The 18,340-nt window shown below is 42.6% G+C and overlaps 1 protein-coding gene across 2 annotated transcripts in view; it reads right to left on the reverse strand.

Moving 5' to 3' along the window:
• Positions 1-304: 304 nt before the first annotated feature.
• Positions 305-18,340, reverse strand: part of N4BP2 (NEDD4 binding protein 2) — a 1,101,392-nt gene continuing 1,083,356 nt past the window's right edge. For both annotated transcript variants that reach the window (XM_069202011.1, XM_069202014.1), the window contains exon 17: positions 305-2,902. In XM_069202011.1, the coding sequence (XP_069058112.1) occupies positions 2,857-2,902 (46 nt within the window). In that variant the 3' untranslated portion in view covers positions 305-2,856. The remainder of the gene's footprint in view (positions 2,903-18,340) is intronic.

Below are 18,340 nucleotides of genomic sequence, written 5' to 3' on the forward strand. Positions count from 1 at the left end.
CTCAAGTTCTAACATCCAACAAACTTGCTGCACACCACACAACACTTGCAAAGTCAGAGTGGAATGATGCTCTCATTGCAGATTTCTCCACTCTGGAACTTCATACCACTGGCAATATGTGTAAAAGGATGTACAGATTCACCATTTACAATCATTCTCACTTCCCAAATAATAACTTACACCCCAGTTCAGTTCTGATGTGGTCTATCACAGAGCCCACTTTCATCAAAAGTTTGCACAATAGATATACCCATTCATACTGCATTAACAATCTTAACAATGTAAGAGTTACAAACAACGGATAAAGGGTAAAAGTTTTTTTTTTATTAAACTTTACATAACTTTCAAGTTCATTTTTACAGCAGAAAATTCATAAGTAAAAATACAAAATTATATTTCAATAAGATACAATCAAATGACAACCACAACTTCCATACATTACACAGCAAAAATGGCAAACTTCATTATTATTTTAAAAATAGAACTCTGTATCTGTACATACACTGCTCCTAAACTATTTCTCACAATTGAAAGCCTATATGTGTGTTCTTCATTCATTTTACACAACTCATAATTTGTTCAATGATTTGCACCATTTGTCATTGCATCTCTTTTTCTTCAGACAATCTACTACTGAATGACTGTTACATATTGTGTCATATTACTGTTGTTTGTTTCAACATGCTGTTTGACCTGAAGTTGTATTTTCAGTAAGAGAAATTGCCTCAATTTGCTGAGAATTATAAACATGTTTCAGAATTTAAAGCACCACAAATGTATCATTAAAAAATGAATGAATTAATTAAAGCACCATAAAAAGTTGCTGTACGGGACTTAGCAGCTACTTTTAAAGACACTGATTATAATATCCTCTTTCTCACTATACTCTAGCTTCTTGTTATAGAGGCTTAAAGCAATGAGCAATATTGGTTGTACACCTATTTAAAATGTTTTAAAAAGGCAAGCATTTATAGTTCGTTCTAAAAATCAGCATTTCAGAATGGTCAGAAAGAAGTCATAAAAGAGATTGGAATCCTATCCTACAATAGATGGTAAATGTTAAAATCCAAAATGTACTGCCATGAACAACCAAAAAGCTTTAAAAAGATGCAAATTTCAATTTTGGTGTAATGATACTCAGTTAATTAAATGTATTTAATGTTCAAATCATGCAGCTTTACAAGTTTATCTTTCATTCTCAGAAACCCTATTTCTAATACCTTTACATTTTCTGTTTAAAAGATGCTAAAATGCCAAATATCACAGCATGTGGCATGGTAAAGCAATATTTTAAGAAACATTTCTAATCACCTGTAAAGGAAAACTGAATTCTAGAGTTTTCTATGTTGCAGTATATTTGGTGCAGAGAATAGTCAACATTTGCAAGGGAAATATGATTATAATGTGCTTCTTAAGAATTAGGAAGCTTGGCTTTCTATTATTCAGTAATGATAAAGCTTGGCCTGCATGGTTCTGAATAAGCGCTCTAAATTGTATAACTGAAACAGTAGAAAATACAACAGTTAAAAATGACCAAACATGAATATTCTGTCAGATTAGCACAAGATTTAATCACCACATTCAGAATAATGCTAAATGAGTGTACATCAATCTGAATTGATTACTTTGTTTTTCCGTTCAACACAAATTAGATCCTAGTGTATAACGTGGCAAATTTCACCCTAGATATCCAGACTAATATTATGAGGGGAATAGTTTACTAATGTTCTTTTTTTTTCAAATCTCATCTGAGTACTTTCTCACTCAATTTTTCTCTCTCATGAAGAGAAGACTAACCACTGTGTAAACTGTAGTCAAGGTACTTTTAACCTGTATTTAATTTCACACTAGTGACCAAATTGATAAATGTGTAACCTCTTCATAATCTGCTCAAACAACCCAAACAAATAAATGTTCAAATACTGTAGTCCAAGCCAATAAATTGCACGCCAACATAGGTGTTAATTTCTGAACAGCAATGATAGGAACCTTTGCAGATTAGCTCACAGTAAAGGTGCAATATTAAAGTAAGTTACTGGATGTTTAATACATGATGGTATAGTCTGGCGAGCTAAATTAATATGTGCATGTTCTGATTAATTTAATGATGCATGTACACTGCACACTGTGGAACAATCCTCCTTCAAAATAAAACCAGAACATTTTACTCCACGGTAAAGTGAAGTACATGATTCACAGTATATAAAGTAAAGTATCAAATCAAAGATTTGCACATATGTAAATGGCTCCCTTACTTATTATAAAAATGAACAAGTACCACCTATGTTCAGGAATACATTGACAGGGGGTCCCTAAGGAAGTATCACAGCCAGCTTCTCAAGATCTTTAAGAGCATGAAATTGCTGAAATTGTAGGTGGTCACCAGCAATTCCTTCTTGCATGCAGGCTCAAACTTTCTTTATAGACCTCTGACAACTGATGAAATGCAGTTCTTGTGTGGTACGCTTATTTATATTTCTCAATATCCAGTCCACATAGCTCTACCTGAGACATTGTTAAGGTAGATGTTTCACTTCTGCATCATGGCAATCTTCCTTCTTGAGTTGCTTGACTGAGCACATGAAACCCCTGAAATCACTCAGACTTTAAGCATAACTTTGCCAAACACAGTAAAAGTCAAATTAATCAATATTGTTAAGGGTATATGCGAGTGCAGTTTAGACGTTAAGAAATATAAAAGACACATCTTTAACATGACCAGAAAAGTGATAACTACAAAACATAACTTTCACTAAAAGGCAGTTAAGCAATAAAAACAACACTTAAGTAGGAAAATTGTTTCTGTTGGCAGTTTTAAACGTCAATGCGTGTTAAAGATGATCATGCAGCTGGCGTTTATTTAAGCATGACTTCTATACACCCAGCTTTTACTTCTTTGAACCTGTGAAACAACAGAAATGAGAGTGAGATTTGAAACATCACAATTGTGGAGGCTGTGTGATTGGAGGACTTTAATTCCCATGTACGTTAAATATTCAGATTGTTGCAACCTTTAAAGTTAATCGTCAATTGTCACTTCAGACAAAAATCATGTTTCATGTCACCCACCAGCTCACTCAAAAGTACAGTAAAATATAACAGCATACCTAATTTTTGCAGATTCCATTTTTGTATTTGATACATCTGGGTAAAACTGGTTTTCTGATACATATAAAAAACAGCAAATAGTCATAAACTTCTAATTCAAAATGTGAAAATTGTTCAGCCCTGTCAAGTACCATAGACTAACTCATTTTAGTGTTGGTGTCCACATCACCACACTAAAATGTTTAGCCATACCTAATTAGTAGTTTCTAGCATCGTGACGAGGTACTGCAGGCAGCTTGGTGGGAGTAGTATAGCAGTCAGTGCGCTAGCAGTGTACTGCCTCAGGTAATAATAGCCCGGCCTAGGCAACGGACTAGCAACTATGGGGACAGCCTGGGCCTGGCTAAGGTTTTGTTACACTGAAATATGAATTTCACCTTCACAAAAAAACCACATAGCCCACATAGCACAGCTTGATCCTCACTCCTCCTTGCCACATGGATCCGTCTCATTGGCGTTGTAAGCATCATATAAAAATGAACAGATAGTCTGCTCCAGGAGGCTGACCTAGCCACATTGGTCCAACACCTTTCCGGGCATGACGTTGTTGATTGGCTGGGATGCTGGCTAACTCTTAATTGTTTTTCCTGTGCAGCTGTCCTCCACCTAGACAGAGTGGCAATGCTCGACACAGGATCTTCCTCAATCTGCTAAGTAATTAATAACCCAGGATCATGGCAAGTCTGTTTATCCCCACTAACCTGGGTTGGAAGCCTGGTCATTCGTATATGAGGCTAGGCTCATGGAGACTCAGCAGCCACCTGGCTTTTTGAAGGCATAGCTGAGGCCTGAGTAGACATCCAAGTGGAGAAGCTTCCTCATAGGGAACCCGAGACCCTGCCTTCGCTATTTCCAGCAGGCTAGCTGTGTTCTGCTGGTCATGGAGCTCAAACACATCAGCACAGTGATAAATGCTTCCACCATTACAGTTAGCACTATCAAGTAGAAAGCTGGATAGTGGCAGTGGTACAACAATTAGCTGGAGGAGTTCCTTTCTGGTCAAGCATTGACTGCATTTAATTTCTGTTGATCAAATTTTAAAGTTAGTTGCATAAAATGTATTAACTCTCTCTCTGCTGTGGATTACAGGTAGCGAGACCGGGCACCTCCTCATCCAGTTTAGCCCTCCCCAACCTTCACCCGCGGGTTCTACTCTGAACCTTCTCTCAGAGTTTTGCCATATATTTCAACATTATGACTCACTGAGATCAGAAAGATAAAGTAGTTTGGAGGGTGTGTCTAATAAAATCAATGGAGATGAATAATGATCAAATTATTCCTGCTGTGTGAGGAAGGTTTTAAGGTAGGTGATCTTTGGAGGGGGAAGAGGGGTCCATGAAGGATCACATCCTCCAAACGAGGGTGAGTTGAAAAGTATGTCTCTGCATACATTGCCATGACAATCCTTAATCCCATCCTGACCCTCCAGGTTATTTGGCCTATCCGCTGTTCTTTTTTAATCCTTTGGTATTCTATATCCTGGTTCTAGATTGACTCGACTTTCTTTAGTTAGTTCCAATCCCACCCTCTTCTATCAAGCTTCGGGCCACAGTGCCTGCAGTATTTGATCTCCAGAGCTGCATCCCAGTGGCACACAGCGGGGCTGATCTACAAAGTAGACATAAATAAGATGACCATTCCGGAGTTAGATCATGTGTCAGCACAGGGCAGCAACTGAATGCTGGCAGCAAATGCTGACACCGTATGCTATGATTAACAAATTGTTTATTGTATTGGTGCCACAGTTATTTCTGGTATGATCGAACAAGTTACTTACCTTCAGTAACACATTATCTGATAGAGACTATATCTAGCTGCAGATGCCTTACCTCTGAATTTTCCAGGCGTCAGACTGGATCTGGAAACTTTTGCTTGAGCAATACCCCTGTATGCGCCGTTGGGTGGCTCCATTTGGTTCCGAGTGTGTCGTTGGTATTGTTGTGGTCACCTATATAGGCGCCAACCAGGCGCGTGGACGTCAGTTACTTTTTTCATTACTTTCCACACCAAGAGCACCGAGTCATGAAGTGAACTGACGATTGATTGTGTGTCCAATATAGGGCCTTGATAGGGAACACCCTGACCCAAGTAAATTAATCTGCAGAGCGGGGAGGCATGGGTCGGTGTAAGGAATCTGCATCTAGTTATAGTCCCTACCAGCTAATGCGTTACCTAAGGTAAGTAACTTGTTCATCTGGTAGAGACTTCCAGCTGCATAATCTTTACCTTTGAATAGATACCAAAGCCATATCCTCCTGGCGGTGAGCTGCGGACAGATCTTCTAAACTAGAAGGTCCTGCTGGACCGAATGGGCGAAATGCCCATCCCTACGGACCTGACTGTCCAGGAACTAGTGTTTGGCAAACATGTGCAGGGATGGCCATGTTTTGCCTGACAGATGTCCAGGACTGGGACTCCACGAGCTAACACAGTGGTCGCAGCGTTTCCCCTGGTGGAATGGACTTGTAAGTCCTCAGGAAGCTGCTTCTTAGCCAGAACGTAGCAGATTTTTATACAGAGAACGGCCCAGCACGAAATGGTTCATTTCTGTACTGCTCGACCTTTCTTTGCTCCAACATATCCCACAAACAGTTGGTCGTCCATCGGGAACTCTTTTGTGTAGTCAAGGTAGAATGTCAACGCTCTTTTCGGGTCCAGCCAATGGAGTCACTGCTCTTCCTTAGAAGGGTGCGGAGGAGCAAAGAAGGAGGGCAGGGTGGCAGGCTGTCCCAAATGAAATGGGGTCACCACCTTTGGAAGGAAAGAGACATGGGTGCGAAGCACCACTTTATCAAGAAACACTGTGAGATATGGAGGCTTGGATGACCAGACCTGCAGCTCACTCAACCTTCGGGCCGATGTTATGGCCATGAGAAAGGCAGTTTTGATGGTGAACAGCCTGAGGGGACAGTGGCTCAAACAGAGCACACATGAGGTACGTGAGAAAGAGGCTCAGGTCACACTGAGGCATAATGAAGGACAAAGGAGGAAATATAGGTATAAGCCCTTTTCCAAACCTATTTATAATAGGGGACTTAAACAAAGAGGGTTGGTCAGGAAGCCGCAAAAAAGCGGATAAAGCAGATAGATGGTCCTTAAGAGTGCCCAGTGCCAAGGGACAGAATGAAAAGAAGAACATCAGAGAGAGAAGCAGAAAGAGGATCTATAGACTTTTCTGTACAATATTTTACAAATCTTTTCAATCAGCAGGCACATGCCTTTTTTGTGGAGGAACGTCTGGCTGCTAAAATAACACTACAGACTTCGGGAGGAAGGTCGAAGGCTGTCAACTGTCGCCACTCAATCTTCACGCATGAGGGCGCAGAGTTGATAGGTTCAGGTGCAGAACCCTCTCCTGCTGCTGCGACAGAAGATTCTTCCAAAGGGGCAGCCTGATCGGAGGATCGATGCTCATTTTCAGAAGCTTGTGATACCAGACTCCCTGTGCCCAATCCGGAGCCACAAGGATTACTTGGGCCTGGTCGTTCCTGATCTCCTTGAAAACTCTAGGCAGGAGTGCTATGGGCGGAAAGGCGTACAGTAGGCCTGAGTTCCACTAGTGATGAAAAGAATTACCAAGCAATTGCCGCCTTGGAAACTCCAATGCGCAATACTGCTGACATTCTGCGTTCTCTTCAGAGGCGAACAGATGTAACCAAGGCTCTCCGCACTGCTGAAAGAGTCAGTGTGTCACCTCCGAGTGGTGACGCCACTCGATGAGTGAGTTCGTCCGGCCTTGCATTCAGAGAACCTGCCAGTTGTTGAACCACCAGGGTTATTCCCTGATGTTCCAGCCATGTCCAGAGATGCAGGGCCTCTTGACAAAGGGTGCACGGCCTCACCCTCCTTGTTGCAGTACCACATGGCAGTGGTGTTGTCCGTTAACACCTGCACAACTTCCCCTTGACAGAGTAAATAAATGCTTTCAATGCCAGCCGTATCACCCGGAGCTCCAGCAGATTTGATGTGGAGTCCGGATTCCACCAGAGACCTATGATCTCCACCTCTCCCGCCTGGCCGCCCCTTCCCAGAAGTGACACATCTGTCACTACTGTGAGTTCTACTTAAGGAAGGGAGAGGAATATGCCAATCACAGTTCGTAATCCACCACTGCATGTCTTTTGCAGTTCCTTCCGAGACCTAGACTATGTTGGAGAGATTTCCCTGATGCTGTGCCCACTGGAACGTCAGGTCCCACTGCAGGGTCTGCATATGCCATTGGGAATGAGCTACCAGCAGGAGGCCATGAGACCCAGCAGACTCAGAGTCAGTCTCGCCGAAACATCAGTATCATATCCTGAATATCCTGGACTTGCTGTTCGGGAGGATAAGCCTGAAACTGCACTGTGTCCAGAACAGCTCAGATGGAAGGGAGCGTCTGAGAGGATATCAGGCGTGACTTTGTCACATTTATAGTGAACGCCAACAAACGCAGGAGGTTCACCATATGTTGGAGGTGGGAGACAATAGTCTGGGTTGAGCCCGCCTTCAACAAGCAGTCATTGAGGTAGGGGAAGACTGAAACCCATAACCTGCGCAGATTAGCTACGACCACCGCCATCACCTTCGTGAACACCTGAGGGGCCCTGGTAAGGCCAAATGAGAGCATGGTGAACTGAAAGTGCTTGTGACCTACCTTGAACCGTAGGTAGCGACTGTGGGAAGGTAGGATGGGAATGTGAAAATATGCATCCTGTAAGTCCAGCTCTACCAAGCAATTTTCTTGGTCTAGGGGAGACAAGACATGAGATAATGTAAGCATCGTGAACTTCTCCTTCTTGAGGAAGAGACTGACGGTCTGTAGGTCTATATTAGGGCGAAGACCCTTATTCTTTTTGGGTAACAGAAAGTAGCGGGAATAACAACCACTGCCTATTTCTAATATTGTGACCCTTTCTATAGCTTCCTTGGCCAAGAGAGCCATAACTTCCTCTTGGAATAGAGACAAATGATCCTCCACCATCCGTTTGAATGTTTGCAGAATTGGAGGTGGAAAGACAGGGCACAGCCCTTCCGAATGACCTGCAGAACCCAATCGTTCAATGTATTGGATTGCCAGTGGAGGAGATGATGCTGAATTCGCCCTCCAACTGGACAAGCATGGTCCTGCAGAAAAAACTAGGAGGGCATGGAGGCTGCAGCTGCCGGGGGTGGGTGGCAGATGACTTTCGGCTTCCAGACCCTGCAGTCCTGAAGACACCGTGCTCAAATCCTCATATAGTTTGGGAAGCTTGCATCAGACAGTGCCTGGCAAAGACTTGGCCCAGTGGAACACCCCTTCGGTGGCCACAAAAGGGCTGAAAGGCAGGCAGTGAACGAGGGGTTACCAAGAGGCCCAAGAACTTAGCTGTAGTCCAAGACTCCTTAAAGTGCTCCAGCTCCGAGTCTGCCTTCTCTCCAAACAAGTGAGTCCCATCTAAGGGCATGTCCATAAGGTTTTCCAGGACATCCCCTGAAAAGCCAGATTCTATCTGCTAAGCACGGCCCCGTAAGATTACCATTGACAAAACCACTCTGCCCAGCGAGTCAGTCGTATCTAGGCCAAATCTAATGGTGAACTTTGCTGCATTTCTCCTTTCTTTCACTGCCTGGGAGAGGATGCTGTTCAGAAGTGATAACGCTTTCCACTAGCTGAATAATCCATATATATATATTTCCTAAACGTGGACGACGCTATCAGTGCTCCCTCAACGACCGCAGCCAAATGCCAACAGCCCGAGAGAGAACACTCACAGCATCTTAGAATGCTGAGTAGAACTTGGCATTCTAGTATTACATCACAATATATCCTCTCCCTTTACAATCAACAAAACAGTTTTATTTTTACCGAAAAATGAATAACAACTGGAATCACAACTCTAATAATAACTATAAACACTTGTTATATTAACATAAATAATCCGCCAAATATTTGGGTGGTACTCTCAGTCTGACACTCATTTTATTCAAACATTCTTCAGTGCCAGATAATGCACCTCGTTCAGCACTTTGTTCATTCTGCGCACTACCCAACAACTCTCTATCATCCATTAACATAAACCCACTGCACTTTAACCTGTTTGCATCCTCCCTTCAAACCATACATCCATCCTTCTCTTTTCCATACAACGCTACTCTACGCGTATTCCACTTTTCCCCATTCTCCAAAACAATGAAAGACTCATGTACCTCTTTTACTTTATACGGGCCTCGAAATTTGGTTAGCCCCCCACTAATCCTTGCAGGTTTCACTTTCACCCAATCTCCAGTTTTAATCCTACTTCCTTTCTCTCTCTGTTTCTGACCTCCACTGCTTCCCTTCTCTCTTTGTTCTTTAGCTAAATCTCCGCTCATCACATTCTTCATCCAGGACGGACACATTCTTGTGTTCGCTTTCCTCCCTCTCATCATCTCAAAAGGCACTTTTCCTGTAGAACTATTACTAGTCGTACGATAAGCCCATACTAAATCAGACACCATTTTCCTTACACTTCCTTTTTTTTCTATAGCCATTTGGACTACACCTCTCACCATGCGGTTAGCCCTTTCCACCATACCATTGGCTTGGGAATTATACAACGAGGTGCACGTATGATAAATCCCACTATATTCGAGATATTTAGTCATTTCCTCAGACACCAATTGGGTACTGTTGTCAGTGATCATTTTACATGGATATCCCTCCTCTTTGAAAATGTCCTCTAGGGTCCTGATCGTACTCTCAGTAGTAATATCTCGCCTGAACTTCACCACCAACCATCTGCTATGAACATCCATCATCACCAAAGCATATCTCAAATCGCAACTCACCTTCCCCATAGGTCCTATAAAATCCAAGCAAACCGTGTACCACGGACTACCTGGATCACCTATAGCACCCATCACAGCTTGCTCCCCTACTCTCAATCTTTTCTCCCTTTCCTTGCAGTCACCACATCGTTCCACCCACTCATTCATATTCTGATCCATACCCGGCCAACAAAAATGTTCTCTCAGCCTTTTTTTAGTTAAAGTTTGACCCAAATGCCCCTCATGTGCGATTTTAAATAACACATATCTCAAATCTACGGGTGGCACTATCTTATCGCCTCTTACTATAACTTTACTGTCACAGACCACCAACTCCTCTATCACCTTCAAATACGGCCTAACTGGAAATGGTAATGTACTCTCTCTCCTCACCCCCTTGATCATTAACTCCATGACCTGTTGTAAAACTGCATCTTTGTCCATACAGTTGCACAAAGTATTTTCCTTCACTGCTCCCTGAGCCCATTTAACCACATCTTCTACACTAGCAACCGTATCCTCACCTTCACTTGCTTCAACCATATTCTTGTCTACTTCGTGCCATGGCAAAGGTGACCTTGACAACCCATCCGCTTGAACATTCCTCCACCCAGGGATATACTCTACTGTGTATTGGAATTCCTGCAAGCGTGCTGCCAACCTAGCCAATCTTGCCGACCCGGTACCAAGACTCTTACTAGTGGCTTGTGATCTGTGCGAATTATTATCGGTGAACCCCAAACATACATCCTGAAATATTCCACAGCCCAAGCCGCTGCTAACGCTTCCCTTTCTATGACAGCATAGTTGCGTTCAGTGTGCGTAAATGAACACGTAGCAAACACTACTGATCTCTCTCCATCTCTATGCTTCTGTGTTAGTACAGCACCTATCTCCACCGCACTAGCATCCACCATTATTATAGGTGTGCATTTAGTATCAAATGGAGCTAAAATCCCCGCAGAACACATTTCATCCTTTATGTCTTCAAAAGCCTTCTGTTGTTCATCCATCCACTCAAACTTCCATCCCTTTCTTAACAATCTCTTCATACTCTCGGTTTTCTCTGCAAAATTTTTGACAAATTTTGAATAGAATTCGATAAGGCCTAGAAAAGACCTCAATTGATTCTTATCTGAAGGACGTGGTGCCTTCCTTATCGCCTCTAATAAGTCTTGTTTTGGCCTCACGCCAGACGATGACAATGTGTACCCCAAATACTCCACCTCTTCAACAGAAAATGTGAATTTCTCTTTCTTAAGCGTTAGGCCGGCTTCAATTATCCGATCAAACACCCTTTGGAGTAACACAGTATGGTTTTCCAAAAACCAAAAATCAAAATGTCATCTTGAAAATACACGATGCCTTCGATCCCCTTCAAAATTCTGCCAATCATCCTTTGAAAAACTCCAGCAGCAGTGGCCAATCCAAAAGGCATTCTGGTAAACTGGAATACCCCTTTCGTCGTTATAAAAGCTGTAACTTGTTTGGAGTCATCATGGAGCCTTATCTGGTGATATGCGCTTCTCAAATCTAACTTGGAGAAATACTTCCCCCCCCTTAAGCATCAAAATTAGCTCATTGATATTAGGAAGCAGAAAATTATCTGTTATTATATTCTGGTTCAGAGTGCGCAAGTCTACACAAAGTCTAAAGGTACCATCCGATTTCTTGGTAACGTCAATAGTAGAGATCCAACTTGACGTCTCTACTGATTCGATGATACCTCGATCCTCCATCTCCTTAAGCATCCTCTTAACTTCCAGTCTGGCTGCTATAGGATCTCTCCTCACTTTATGTTGCACTGGAATCGCAGAGGGTTTAAGGCTTATACTGTGGACATAGCCCTTGAGTTCTCCTATATCCTCTGAAAATGCTGCACTCGCCCCTTCCAGTCCCTGCCCTACGGTAATCTCATCCACTATCATAACTTGGCTAGGTGACCTGGGATTGATTATCAAGTGCAGATCATACTGATGTTTCCAACCCAATATCGGAGGTCCACTTTCAGCTACGTAAACCTTTCCTTGTACATAACGGTCTTGAAACTCAATCTTTGCTAACATATAGCCTATAATTTCTATTTTCTCCCCCTGATAACCTCCAGGATTAATATCCTTGGGAAGTAAACATACTTCGGGTCAATGCAGCCTAAACAAGTCTTTGGGTAAAATTGTATGTACAGATCCTGAATCTACCATCAATTGAACTTTTTTGTTCCTCACGTTAAACATAGCCTTTGGTCTGTTATATCTCCCTTCCTCCGCCACAGTATCCAACACACATAAGATTCGGTCTTCATTCACTTCCTCCTCCTCTCCATCATCATCAATTGTTGCAACTTTAGATCTACTATTTGACTTGCACATGCGTGCGAAGTGCACTATTCGTCCACACCTCTTGCAATCTTTGCCCACGGAAAAACAATTTTTGAGTCTGAAGTATGATAGCTACTGCCACACCTCATGCACATTTTTGTCCATCTTCAAGTTAACATTGTTTCCTTTCCTATAAGAACCATTTTTCTTTTGGCTCACAACATATCCCCTGTTGGTGCTCAAACTTCCTTTCTTGTCTTTATCTACATATGACACATTGCCATCAGTTTTTCGTTCCATTTCCTTCATACATTGCTCTGACTGTTCCACCACCTTTGCAATCTCTAAAGCATCTTGTAGTGAAGGATTTTTAGCTGCCCACAGTCTTTCTTGCGTCCTATTATTTTTGCATGGGACTATCAATTGGTCACGTATCATCTCATCCCTCATATTCCCAAATTGGCATTTTAATGACAGTTCTCATAGTCTTGTAACAAATTGGTCAATAGTCTCCTCACTTCCCTGCGGCTGGGTATAAAATGTATACTGATACATCACTACATTCCTGTCCTTCACGAAATGCTTCTCCAAATGTGCTTTAGCCTCTACATATACATCGGCCAGTGGCTGACCATCCTCACCAAGCGCCGTAGGCAAATATTTGAATACATGTTGACCTTCCTTGCCTAAGGTATTCAATAGTAACGCTTTCTTCCTAGCCGGACGAAACTCTCTTCCATCTAAAGCTTCAATATAATTCTCAAAGATCTCTACCCATTCTTCCCATTCAATTGGTGGAGTTACTGGTTGTGCTAAGAACACCGGTGGGAGAATGACAGTCCCTTCCATAATCACTCTTATCAATATGTAATATTGCTTCCAAATGCAGCTCTCTCTTCTTTTATATCAATAAATCAAGACTTCACGTCTTCTCCACCGCACAAAGTTGTTTTGTTTTTTCATTTTTTTTAAATTTTTTTTAGTATCCGGTATGAAAATAGTTTATTTAATAAAATTATATTTCAAAACACTTTCTCCAATTTCACTGTTCTTTTCATCAATATCTCGCTGGAACGACGTTGTCTCCATAGGACTTAATGTAAACCATCCCAAACAGCTATGATGGCCGCTTAATTACTACCTTCAGTCCGATTTCAGAAGGAATTAGGCCTTGTTTCGCTCAAAATGGCCGCCTGTGTGTTTCTGCAGGGAGTTGGGCATGCTCACTCCCAGAATCCCTTGGTGCCAAGAAAGTTCAATTTCAACCTAAAATGCAGTTTGCCTGTGCTCAGTCCACCAAGGTAAGAGTGCTCTTTTAATCTGTTCAAATGGGGCCAAACTGAACTTGCCTGAGTGCTTCCTCAAATTATGTTTTCCTTCCACTGCACACACGGGTTCTTTAACACTGACTGCGTCCACGCTTGAGTGCTCGGAGCTCGTCGCCAGTGTTCAGAAGTGATAACGCTTTCCACTAGCTGAATAATCCATATATAATTATTTCCTAAACGTGGACGACGCTATCAGAGCTCCCTCTCCGACCGCAGCCAACTGCCAACAGCCCGAGAGAGAACACTCACAGCATCTTAGAATGCCGAGTAGAACTCGGCATTCTAGCATTACATCACAACAGATGGCCTGGCCCTCCTCTCGGACCCGTGGCAGCACTTGTACAACCGTATCCTATAAAGTGTGCGAGAAACGGCCCAATAAGCATGAGGTGTTCATCGGCCTCAGTGATAGGATGGTGGAAAAAAACATCTTCTTCCCAAGCTGGTTTAGCCTCTTGGATTCTCTGTCCTGTCTGGGGGAGTGGAAGGGAATGCACTGTGGCAAGTTGAGGCTTGGACTACCAAGCTCTCAGGGGTGGGGTGCTGGTTGAGGAAACTAGGGTTACCCGCTGCAGGGCGGTGGCAGCGGGCAATTGTCCTATTTACAGGAGCTCCTGTGCTGGGCTTGGACCAAGTTCCCAGCAGGACGATAGTAAGTGCCTCATTAAAGGGCAGGAGGGGTTCGGAAGTGAAAGTTCCAAGCTGAAGCTTGTCTTGACAGTCACCAAGGGCAATTTGAGGTCGAGGACCTCCGCTGCACTACGCACCACCATTGCTCAGGCAATGATCTGTCACCTGAGGGTGCCATCAGCACTGTAATCGGTGTTGAGCGATGCCGTTCTGGCTCCAGACTGTCTGGAATCAGAATAGGGCTGGTGCTGGGAGCGCCAGTGTCCTAACGGGTGCTAGAGAAGGTTGTGAGGGTATAACAGATGCCAGTCCAGATCCCTGAGCCCCCATGGGAGCTAAAGCTGACGGCGCGGAACCTGATGAGGCCTTCTTCAACCCCACCGGGTCTGAAGGTGCTCCAGAGAGGTCAGCCTGCTCAAATATTCAGCGCATGGCCTCGTAAAAGTCTTTTTTATGAGCAGGGGTCGCTCCGGCTCCCGGAAAAGGAGGGAGGCGCGGAGTCAAGCGGTTGTGTAGTCATTTTAGCTATAGTTTTAGTGCTAATTTTAGAAAACTAGACCTGCGGCTGTGCACTTTAACCTAGATATATTCTATTCAGCTTCGTTTTTATCATTTTAACAATAGCCCCATTTGCTGTCTTGTTTTATTTTCTCTATCTCGCTGTTCTTTGCATAGGCCAGCACTGGGTTCTTAAACAAGACATTTCTTTCACTCTGTGCTTTTCTCAAGGCTGCAGTAAGATAGGTTGCCGCCAAAACATACACACTCTTACATGGGGATCCTTTCTTGGAACATCAGCTGTTTTATTATAAAAACACTACTTTCACCCATGTACGTTAGAGGTAGATTCCAGCCAGATGCCCACGACTGTGGGCTGATTGTTGAGTGATTTGCTGTAGCTGCTTATGTAGAATACAGCCTCTTGCTCAGGTATGAGGGATGATGTCTTCTCAGGGGAACCTGAAGGGCAGAATTATAGCCTAACATGCTGTGCTCTAACATAGACTAGGTAGGAACTATTCCTAACGATCTTAGTGACAATACAGTAGCGTTATTTTTATGTTTCACTCTCCTTGTCACAAGTTTAATCCTGCTATGCTTCAACGTCCGAGTTACTGCAATACACGCTTCATTATCTAAGATGCAGTTACTTCAATAAAACCTTATTGAACTATACTCTGCCTCTGATTGTCCTTGCATATGTGAGACTAATGTAACTGAGAGAAATGGATGAGATGTGAGTGACCACGATTTCCCTGAGGAGTCATTTGTGTCATGCGCTCGGTTACCCAAGCATCCCTGCTCTTGGGTAGAGATGAGGCACTGCTAGTTAGCAGGAACAAAACCCGGATTAGGCCGTCAGATGTCACCTGTAGTGGGTTCAGACTCAGTTCCCCACAGTGCAAGTGATTCTGCCGCCCGAATCCAGTAGTCTCATTAGGATAATGAGAGCCTATGAGACAAGACCTAGCGTTGATTTTGCGGAACCGTGCCTGGAACCCTGATGTTCCAAACTTCTTGTGGCGGCTTATGGACGAGGTGACGTCGAACTCCATTTAGACTTCTTCTTTTTGTGCCTCTTTCCCGAGTGACCCGAGGACCTTGAGTGGAAAGAAGAGGACTTGGGGCTCCTGGGGTGATCTTGTGACCTTCTTCTTGACAGGAACCTCCAAGGAGGCCGCTCCCTCAAAGCCTTAGGTACCATAGCCTGGCAGTACGAGCATGACTTTTAGTCTCAGTCGCACTCAAGACATCATATGCAGATAAGGTGAGGGTTCGTAACCGACACAGCACTGTAAGAGGTGTCACATGGCTTGAATCCTGCCTTTCTTGATGTCATCTCGACACACTGCAGAAAAATACTCAACAAAACATTGAAAAAATGCCTGTCAAAAAATGACCGCAGGGTAGATCTCTCTGTATCTGTGTTAACTGGCGAGGAAAGAAAAGAACTAACGTCTGCGTACCTGGGTGGCACCTATATAGGTGACTGGGACCTCACATCCAGCACCAATGACGCCACACAGAACCGAATGGAGACACCCGATGACGCACACAGGGTTATTGCTCAAGCAAAAGTTTTGGTTCCAGTCTGATGCCTGGAAAATTCAAAGGTTAGAAATCTGCAGTTACAAGTCTCTATCAGATAAACTAAAATAGTTAGTGATCTTCCATTAGGATAGGACTCCTGGGCTTGGCAGCATTTCAAGCCAATCTCTATAGCATCTCATTGCACAAAATGAGGCATGTCTCATTTTTTGTCATTTTAGGGGCTTCTGTGTTTGGTTTTACTGGTGATAAAGTGTTATCCAAAGTGTCACACAGAAGCACACTAACACCATAGAAATGCACACATAAGGAAACTGAAAAGTTAGCAACTATAATTAGTTCGGCACATCCGAAAAGCAGCAACACACATTTATTTGGCAGTTAACAGAACCCCTTTTCTGCCTTTTATGGTTTTATTGGTTTGAAGAAAAAGAGAGAGACTATTGTTTAAAATCTGTGTGATTCAATGTTCAATTGTTTGACATACATACCAACATGGCTTTTTTAAGATTAGAAGAGCTAAATAAGCATTTGCAATGCAATGGGTCTTGCGTTTGCTCGACTTATCGCTATTAGCGTTTAAATTCCTAACTGGACTTTTCTTGCCACATGAATTGAAAATGAAAAGTAAACAAGCAAACTGTAAGAGCCATGGCCACCATGAGCGCGAGAGTTATTGGCTCCCTGCGTGAATGTCTAGAAAGGATGAAATGCAAACCGGAGGATGGACCATCACACGCTGTAACAGGAGGAAGCGTGACGTAGTGTGAAGGCCAACAAAAATGTTAATTTAGTGAAATCACCTGGGAGGGAACTCAGCACACAAAGGAGAGACATTTCTCAAAATGCACCAATAAAATGAAGCATTTAAAACAAGCACACCAAAGAATGAATAGCAAGAGTGGGTGTGGTTAAAAGACCAGAGAGAGATTACAACAGGCCAGAGCACTTGCACGTTCTGCCCTAAAAAAGTAGCGCTTGAAAAGCAAGCAGTGGAATCAGAAATGGCAGCCAATTAAAGAGATGGTAAAGATGCAACACCCAATGGAAGGAACAAACACCAGATTGACAAGCTGAGGCACGAATAGGAAGCAGGCAAATTAGGATGACACGAAAGCCAACTATTGGTAACCAATGGATGGCCTCAAAGCCCACTATGTTCTTGGTAAACGACACTATGCCTTGCAACAAACAGCACAAGCGCTGTGTGGTAACTAGACCTTAAAATGGCAAATCTAATTGCATCATTTTACTGCTTGTGTACTATGGAACGGAGAAAAAGGTACTTGCTCCAAGCAAAAGATTTGCACTGGGGCAAAAAATATAAAAAAGAAATTCTCAATACTTTTCTGTGTATATAACAATAAATTTAGGGATAAACGTCCACCCCTTTTCAAATGTAAAAGATGGGACTAGGTATAAAAAACGCCAAATCTATTTTCCCACATTGTATCATATAGGCAGCAAAAACTGTGCAAAACCGGGTTGATCTACTTTTTTTCTTTTTAAGATGTTCATTCAAGATCTGGGAATAAATACTGAAAAATCGCTCATACATTTATAATGGTTAATAAAAACATGTCAGAAATGTATTAAAGTTTCATCCGTGCACTTCCTGGTGCAAACATATTTCTGTTATATGGACCAAAAAAACATTTTTTGCCTTATTCCTTACCACGCAAGGGAAAAAAGTGTAATGATTTTGCCTCTTATATTTTGCACCAGAGCAAATTTTCTGTGAGCTGGCCTCATCGGAATATTACTGTGTTCACTGAATCCATATCTATCCAGTGGGACTAGTTTTTAACTATGAATTTTGCACTTCATGAAATTGTGATGTTCTGAACTTGTTTTCCAATAACCTTTCTTGAAGTTTTGCTAACAAAATAAATGGTATGGCTATTTTCAGTGCTTCTGAGGAAAAGTGACATGCAAAAAGTCAATGTAATAGTTTTATTGTCAAGAAAATACTTTTAAATCCTTTTCAATGATGTTCCAGGTATTTTGTAAGATACTTCAGCAGAATATTTGTCATTTTTCTCACCAAAAAACCGTTTGCAATTTTTGCCTCTGCATTTAATAAACAGCATTGGAAAAGCCATTAGGTCTTTGCCTTCAAAGAAGCGTGCACCTGTAAAA

Source organism: Pleurodeles waltl, chromosome 1_2, assembly GCF_031143425.1.
Source record: "Pleurodeles waltl isolate 20211129_DDA chromosome 1_2, aPleWal1.hap1.20221129, whole genome shotgun sequence".
NCBI classification, from domain to species: Eukaryota; Metazoa; Chordata; class Amphibia; order Caudata; family Salamandridae; genus Pleurodeles; species Pleurodeles waltl.